We start from the raw sequence: 8683 nt of genomic DNA, 5'->3' as shown, positions 1-8683 counted from the left end.
TTCATGTAACAGGAGCTTATTACTCTATGTGGGGACAGTGATCTACTTATTTCAAAACTGACCATTTAAATTATTTCAAGTGTTTGCACTATCCAAACATATTGCAACTAAAATGGAAAACATCATGTATGGTGAGAAGACATGAGGGAATGAATGATGAGGCACTCTTGGCAGTCCCAAGAAACAGCAGTCTCAGTAATATGAAAAAGTTACAGCCGGTCTATAATTGAAGAGCGATGCATTATGAGATACAATCTAAGACATCAATTTTCTTTCAGCAAATGGATTTATTGACATAATTGATTATAACCATGTACAGCATCTATGCATCTCCCATTGGAAGAATATCCGATGATAGAGCTAACGTTAGTGTGATACACAGCTATACTCAGTAATCCCCACTGTATTTCTAACAGCAAACAGTGGGGTATTCCACAACCAGTCCTAAATGGCCGAAAGCACCCAGGTGTCCACAAGACCAGAAATTTGAGATTCTTCACAAAAATAAAACCTGATCCTGGATTCTTTCAGTTTTAATTCCATTCAACACTGTATCTATAAGAGTTATTTATTTTCATCTATACACTGGCAATTGAGTTTGGCCCTTGATATTCATGAAAACTGCTGTCTGTCAAAATGAAATCCCAAAGGACTTCTTGCCACTGACTCAAGAATCGAGATTTAAATCTTTTTCTCTATTTAAAAAACAAAGATTAAGACAATCAAATTCTCCACTCTCTCCTTTCCTCCTGTTTGAATTTAAAAATTGAACAAAATTCCCACAGAACATAAAGTCTTGGTCTCTCCATTCAGTCCCTGAACTCCAGTTGAAGGTACCAGTAACTATGGTGTCTTTTGTAAACACTCCTTCATCTGAAAAAAAAATGGAAAAAAAGAAAAAAAAAAAAAAAGAAAATAAGAAAAAAAATGCTTACTTGCAATTATGGTAATAAACGACTTGTAGTCATGAATACCTCAGGTCAGCAATGAATGGAGGATATTGAGATGAATGTCTCCATAGTCCACTAACATGTCCTTCAAGCCATTCAGTTCCACAGGAGTTCATCTGAGGTTGCACATTAAATTCAAAGGAGCAGAAGTAGTACCAATGGTCCCAACAGTTTACCCAAATCCATCTAAAACATTTGCATTTCAAGTGTAACCACAGTTTGGACCTTTTTAATTAGCTCACTTCTAGACCACACAGAGAGAATTATTAATGTAAACTAAACCACCATATTTCATAGTAACAGAACCACATTCTGTAAATATTTAGGAAAGTAAAAGTCCGAGAAAGTAGAGAGCAACGGATCATAAAATGATTAGCATTGCTCTAAAACCAAAAGCAAATTCTAATTAAAAAAAAAAAACAACAAACAAACCAACTCAAACATCATATACTACTGCATAAGGGTTTAACTTTAGCATTACTCACTCAGCTACACAAAACACGGAATCTAGATTAATATACAAAAAATGTTTATTTCACAGTGAGGTACATGGAGCTTATAACTTTAGTAGGTTAAGGCTAAGAGAGAATTGCCTGTTAGGTTAAAGACCGTTTCACATTCCTGACACATTCTCACTTATTATTGTTTGTGGAGAAAGGCACCAATATTATTTATTCATCAACAGTTCACCTCTGCATCCACCCATTTAGAAATGAAGATGGATTATGTGAGGGTCAGTGACCTACTGACCGTCAGAGACCCAGACAACTACAGCACACAATAATGTGTACAAGTACCAAGCAGTATTTATCCAAAAACAATTTAAAAATAGCTCATTTGTAAACATATTACAAAACTCTGTTAGTTATTCCTAGTGGTGTCAGCAATATATTCCTGTAAAACCAGCTGCATTAGTGTTTCCCCGTTTACAAAGAAGTATGAAAACACACTCGTGCACATCAAACTGCCCAACATTCGGTTTTGAGTTAAAACGGCACAGCCTTCGAACCGTCTGGCACCAAACAGACATTTCCAGCCCTCCAGCCAACTCGCAGTTCAACAAAGACGACCCTCAGTCCAAATTTTTAATTAGGAAGGGTCGATGCCTCGAAAAGGTCTGTTCGAAGTGTCCTCATGCAGGGCTGGGCCACTCACTGGCACTGTCGTTCCCAGCTGCAGCATGATGAAAAAAAACCAAACCACCTGTAAAATACTACACTTATTAAGGCTGAGCTCACGTGAGGGAGGCCCCAGCTGCTCTTTGCAGTCGCTCCCACCGTTTTGCTCTCCTCATGACGAGGAACAGTTCCCGCCACAGCCAGCGCTTCTGCTTGGGTTAGTGACGACTTCGAGGAAACGCTGACCTCCCAGCAGACGTGACCCGAGGAGGCCGGTGTTCCAGCCCCGGCCTGCGGTAAAGGCTCCGCAGCGCTGCCCCTCGGAGGCCGCGACCCGCTGGTCCCGGCTCCATCCCCTGCCAGCCCGGCGGCCACCTCCCCCCGCCGCACGGACTACAGCTCCCAGCGGGCCTCGCCGCGCGGCGGCGCCCGCCCCCCGCGCGGGGCCTGCCGGGAGCGGTAGTTCGGCGGGCTCAGTCGGCGAACCGCTGCAGCAGGTGGTCGTCGGCGTGGCGGCCGCCGCTGTCCATGAAGCGCTCGCAGGGAAACTCGATGAGGTCGGCCTCGCTGAGGGCGCAGGCGGCACCGCGGGGCGGCCGGTGGGACTGAAAGCCCGAGAAGTCGGCGGAGACGCCGGTGCCCATGGAGCGGAGGGGCCGTCGAGTGGAGTAGAGCTGCCGGACGTGAACGGGGGCCGCCTTCCGCCGCCGCCGCCCCAGAACCTTCTTCCGCAGCAGGCGGGAGGCCCAGGCCGCCAGCGCCGCGAAGAGCAGCAGCGCGTTCACCGCCAGCAGCACCAGCGTGAGCAGCTGCTGGTCGGGGCCGCGGGGCCCGCCCGTCGCCGCGCCGCCCTCGGGCAGGGTGACCAGCCCGGCGCAGTGGTCCCGCGGCGCCACCGGGCACACGCGGCCGCCGAGGACGCCCTCGACGCAGACGAGGTAGGGGGTGTCCGGGCGGAGCTCCCGCAGGGTGGCGGCCGGCTCCCCGCGCTCCGGCAGGTAGACGAAGCGCTGGAACTTGACGGCGGTGCCGAAGCGGTCGAAGAGGAGGCGGAACCGCACCGGCCCCAGCAGGCGTGGGCTGCGGTGCGGCCGCACGGCCCAGCGCACCGTCACCGAGCTGGAGCCCACCGCCTCCACCGACAGGTTGCAGAGGAACAGCTTGTTGAAGTCGCACGGGTCGGACACCAGCGGCGGGATCCCGGCGGCCGGCACCGAGCGGGGCTTGCCGGCCCGCCGAGGCCAGGCCGCGCTGGGCGGCGCCGGGCGGACGGGCAGCGGCGGCGTGGGGCTGGCGGCCTCCGCCGCGGCTCTCGGCGGTGCCGCCCCCAGCAGGCGGGCGGTGGAGGCGGACGGCGGCGGCCCCGGCGGCCCGCGGGGCAGCCCCGCGCCGCTGCTGTTGCTGCCGAGGCGCTCGGCGGCTGGCGGCGGCTGGCGTTGCTCCTCCGGTGCCGGCGGGGGGGACGTGGAGGAGCGAGAGGCGCCGTCGGGACAGGGGTCGCCGTCTTGCGGTGGCGGCAGCTGGGCGTCCTGCAGGTAGTCGAGGTACTTGCCGGCCAGGGCGGGCGGCTGGCGGCACTGCACGAAGACGGTGAGCAGGCGGCCCTGGGAGTGCCAGGCCCCCAGCCAGTGCTTGAGGCCACGGAGACGGCAGTCGCAGCTCCAGGCGTTCCCCTCCAGCTCTAGACGGTAGAGAGCTGGGCTAGAGGCAAAGAGCTCCCCAGGGAGGGTGGCCAGCGCGTTGTCTCGCAGGCTGAGCTCCCGCAAGTGGCCAAGGCGGCCGAAGGTCGCCGGGTGCAGGGTGCTCAGCACATTGCGGCTCAGATCCAGCGCCTCCAGGCTGCTCAGCGGCTCCAGCAGGGCAGCAGGCAGGTGGCTCAGCAGGTTTCCCTCCAGGCGCAGCTCCTTCAGTGATCCCAGCCCTGTGAAGGCATCTGGGGCCAGGTGAGCCAGTTGGTTGCCACTGAGAGAGAGCTTCGCCAAGCCGGGCAGGTGCTGAAAGAGGCCCCCTGTCAGCTGCTGCAGGTTGTTGCTGGCCAGCAGCAGGGTGTGGAGGGAGCGCAGTGGCCCAAAGATGTCTGGGTGGCGAAGGGAGCTCTGCTGGTTCCCTGAGAGGTCGAGGAAGCGCAGCTTAGCCAGGCCAGTGAAGGCACCGCGGCTCAGCCAGCGGATGCGGTTGGACTCCAGGTGCAGGTAGAGTAAGTTTGGCAGCCCTGAGAAAGTGGAGTCACCCAGTGAGCCCAGCTCATTGCCATCCAGGCGCAGCTTGACAAGGCTGCCAAGGCCAGAGAAGGAAGCCGCACTGAGGCGGCCGATCTCATTAGCATTCACATAGAGGATGCGCAGCTTGGCAAGGGCACTGAGGGTGCCAGGGACCAGTGCTGGCAGCAGGTTGTTGCCCAGGTAGAGTTCCTCAAGCCGACCTAGGCGCTCAAAGGCCTTGGGATGCAGTGAGCGGATCCGGTTGTACTGAAGGTCCAGGCGCTGGAGCCCTGCCAGGCGGTGGAAGTCGAAGGCGGAGATGTTGGCTATGAAGTTGCCCCCGAGGCTGTAGGTGAGGACATCCTGGGGCTCGGCAGCCTTGGGCACTGAGCGCAGGCCTCGGTTGGTGCAGAGGAGGTGCTGGTGCTGCTGGCAGTCGCACGGCTCGGGGCAGATGGGCTCGGCCGCGGGCAGCAGCAGGAGGAAGAAGGGGACGGAGCCCCAAAGCACCCGCGGCAGCACCATCAGGCGGACCCGGCGTGGCGCCTCCATCCCGGGACGAGCCGTGGGCTGCTTCCCCCGCCGGCTTTGTGTCTCTTCGGCATCCCCCCGCTCCTCCTCCGCGGCTGCTAATCGGCCCCTCCTCTCCTCCGCGCCGGGCTGAGCTCCGCGCCGGGCAGGCAGGCGCGGCGGCGGCTGCAGGTCGCGGTGCCCGGCACCATGGGCTCGCCCGAGCCGGCCGGGGGCGCGGAGTGGCCGGGCGGGCTGCACGCTGCCGCCGCCCGGGCTCCGCCGCCCGTCGCGGCCCGCAGGCTGCGGTTCGGCGGTGGCGGGGCCGGTGCTGCCTCGGGGGGCGGGCGGGGGTGCCGGAGCGGAGCAGCGCGGCTGCCCGCTGCTCCGCCGGCTCTCCCAGGGGCGGAGGGGGCGGGCGGAGCAGGGAGAGGGGGGTGGCAGGCGGAGCGGGGAGCTGGAGAAAGACGAGCTCCGAATCTCGCCGAGAAAACTCAGCGGAAATTCGTACTTCCCACACTGTGCCCTGGGGGACCGGAGGATCGGATGGAGCGGGGGAGAGGGAGGACGGCGCGGCGGGGAGGAGGGGGGAAGCGGCGGCCGGTCCTGGCTCGGCTCAGCCCCGGCAGCGAGCAGGGGCGCAAAGTGGGAAAGTAGGAATTGGAACCGGCTGTGGCTGCCTCCCAGCCACATGGGCTGCAGATAGAGCCGCGCATCGGGGAGGGGGAAGGGAACAGAAGTAAACAGAAGTCGTCGCCCACCCACCCTTTTTTTTTTTCTTGTATTTAGAAACCTGCCAAAAGCAATAGTTTCAGATTAGCACTGATTAAAGTCTTTGCTTTGTTTTAAGCAAATGGCGATCAGAGGACTAAGCCGTCTATAGTACATCAAAGAATGAATATTCATTCTCTGTGCTATCCTGCCCAGTGGGTTCCTGACAGTGCTCCTAGTGAAGATGAAGTTGAACGTAGCTCTGGCTCCACGAAGAGTGTTCAAGATACTCTTTAAAATCATTTCCGTTTAAAAGAATCATCTCAACATCATACAAATTGAGACTGAAAGGAATGTGTTGGAAAGCATACTGAAAACAAAATAGATTGTGTACCCATCCATTCAATGACTTCTCTTTTTTTCCTGTTAGCCTGTTTTTGTTTTCCTAAAATGTTGCCAATGGGGTGAATAAGTGTCTAAGGACAGGAGGAAGTGCCTGGATAAGAAAGCTGTATAGGGCTGTCAAGGATGACAGAGAAGATAGTGTCCCAAATATTGTGTTGCAAATTAAATAAATACATTGGAAGCTGTGTCATCAGGTGAAGTTGTAGTCAACTGAACACAGTTTGCACACACTTTTGGACTAAAGCAGTGTACAAGCCATGCCCCTTTCTCACCAGAAGGTAGAATTTCAATAGCTTTCAAGGAAGCTTTGGTTTGAGTGGTGGTGTCAGTATGATCAGGCAGCATGGTGTGGTGGTTTGTACTGAGTCCCTGTTGTCTGATTTCATGGAGAGGTGTTACTTTGAGCTAACTCTGTTTTGGTTCTGCTTTTTAGCAGATGGAGAATATGAAGTGTGCTCCAAGTGTGCTCTGGAGCGTGAAGCACAGTATTGTATGTGGAGGTGGCCAGCAGATTTGCCTCAGAAGCACACTGGCAAGTCTGAAAAAACCTTGAAGAGAAGGGATAAGGCGTAGCTCGATAAAAGGAACATCACTGTGAGCATCTTAGTTCTTGTAGTTAGCTGAGGCTGGACATTAAGAAGAAGAATCTTTTTGTAGTGGGAGCTGCATAGTGCTGATGTGGGAAATCACATCTGGGGCAAGAGCGTGATATTTTAGATAATCTGGATGAATTTTGCAAATATCTTCTAAAATCAAGTGAGAAGCTCTGAATTATAACTCGCTCATTGGGAAAACTTGATGTGAACAAAAATGTGCTGGAATGTGCTTATGGCAGGATGGCTAAAGGCAGTTGTGAAATTTAAAACTAAAGGGGTTTTTTTTGGTGAGAATTGGCATTTGCCTAGGCAGTCTTGATAACTTAAAAGAGTAACTGAAAGATTAGGTACTTATACCCAAAAACCTATTTAGAGAGGAAGACATCACAGTATATTGCATGAAAAATTATCAATGGTGCAAATTTGAGTTGTCAGATTCCAGAACTTGCTGACTTCTGCAGATATGCACTATCATGTCATCAAATAATCATGTTCTTTGCTTAACTTGGTTTAAAATTGTGTCCTAAATTGTCACTGCCTTGTTTTCTAAGGGTGGACAGAAGTTTTTCAGTTTCATGTATGAAGTGGAAAGGTTCTGCTTTCTGCTGTTATTTGTAAACACTTTATTTTGAGCAGTGTGTACTTGATCAGTATTTTTTTTCCTGAAATCTGAGCAAGTTTTACAGGAGGAACTTTTGCTAACTTTTTTTTATTCTTTTTGCAGGTTACAAAAGAAGCATATCCAGCATTTGTTCATGATTCTAATGTCTGTGGGTTAAGAATGCAGACCTTTTAGCTCAGTTTCTTCCTTATTGAATATCTTTTCATATGCCAGATTTTTCTTTTTGGTGTCTATCACATTATGTCAAATATTCAGGGCAAAGTAGAGGGATTTTTTCACCCTACAAAGACTGTATGTATTTCCTCATTCTCAAAGCCGTTACAATGCAAAGGAGGACATCATGGCTCTCCAAGTTTTCTTTAATTCTGAGTAAAGTGTAATAGACTAGTGACTTTTTCCCCCATCAAATTCACTTCACTGTGGTGTACTTTAAATAGGGACATTTTAGAAGCCATTCTGTATAATGGTATGTTTATTTTCTGTTCCTTTGGGTTTATCTTTTTGAAACGTGCTTAAGCTTATAATGGCAATTTATGAACTGTCCTTTTTGTAGAAGCACCATAGATCTTTTGCTAGCCAAGTGTCATTGCAAATACTAAAGGTTTAAGTCAAATTATGTCCCGTGTATTGCTTTTGATTTATGGTTTCTGACAGCCAATACTATTGTTTTTGCTGGGTCTGGGGAATTATAAGTGACAGGAATTTAATAAATAATTTTCACTAACGATTCTTAAGAAGAGAATTCATCACATTTTCTCTCACACTGGAGATATTTTATACCAGAAACAAAACCAACAAATATAATGAAGGTTTTCCTGATTTTTAATATTTTTTTAATTGAAGTAGGAAGATATTTTTCTAAATATATTAGGAAAACATCTCTTCACATAAAAGGTGCTACATTTGTTTTCCTACTTTGAAATAAGAACTTCCTACCTGCAGTAGTTCTTAGTTCCTTATGCAAGCACAGAGTAACATTTTTAATGCATGATTGAGAAACAGTAAACTTCTTTAGTCCAAATTGAAAAAGCGTAAATCTGACTATGAAAAACTGAGTGGGGCTAATTAAAATGTAGCCTATTTTTAAAAGCTTTAAAGGTTATCTTAAAATACACCTTCATGATGAAGATTTGAAGTATGAGGACTTTTAAAGACCCAAGAACAAATAGCAAACCCAGAAATACTGTCTTTTCACTGATACATATGTATTCCTGTGATGATTATGAGTGAACCGACTTTAAATCAGGTTTTGTTTCATGGCTAAATAGTATCCATAGTATCCTTCTTTGATTTTTTTTTTTTCTTCTTTTCTGGTTTTTTTTTTTTTTAGATATATTATCTAGGCACTGATCAGAGGACAGATGGTTGAAAGTGGTGAACACATATTTGTAGGAAGAATGCAACACAGAGTGAATGAAGTAGTGTGCTCAGTGTAGCCTGTCCCAGCGAATACTGGGGCTGTGGCAATATCCCCATGAGAAACCTCCATTAAACAGAATTACTCTTTTTTTGGTTCCAGAATAAGAGACCTAGTGCTGAACTGGTAAGTTTAAGGGCTGATATCTCATAG

The 8683-nt window shown here is 50.2% G+C and overlaps 1 protein-coding gene across 1 annotated transcript; it reads right to left on the bottom strand.

Annotated features, from left to right (window-relative positions):
• Nucleotides 1–688: 688 nt before the first annotated feature.
• TRIL (TLR4 interactor with leucine rich repeats) lies at nt 689–5160 on the bottom strand. Its single transcript, XM_082044968.1, has one exon. It carries the CDS (start codon nt 4819–4821, stop codon nt 2542–2544), a length of 2280 nt encoding a protein of 759 aa, XP_081901094.1. The 5' UTR covers nt 4822–5160; the 3' UTR covers nt 689–2541.
• Between the last annotated feature and the right edge of the window lie 3523 nt (nt 5161–8683).

This window comes from Streptopelia decaocto (genome assembly GCF_964273445.1).
Source record: "Streptopelia decaocto genome assembly, chromosome: 2".
Classification (NCBI taxonomy): Eukaryota; Metazoa; Chordata; class Aves; order Columbiformes; family Columbidae; genus Streptopelia; species Streptopelia decaocto.
The sequence above is the reverse complement of the archived record's forward strand: the minus strand, read 5'-3'. Positions and strand labels throughout refer to the sequence as shown.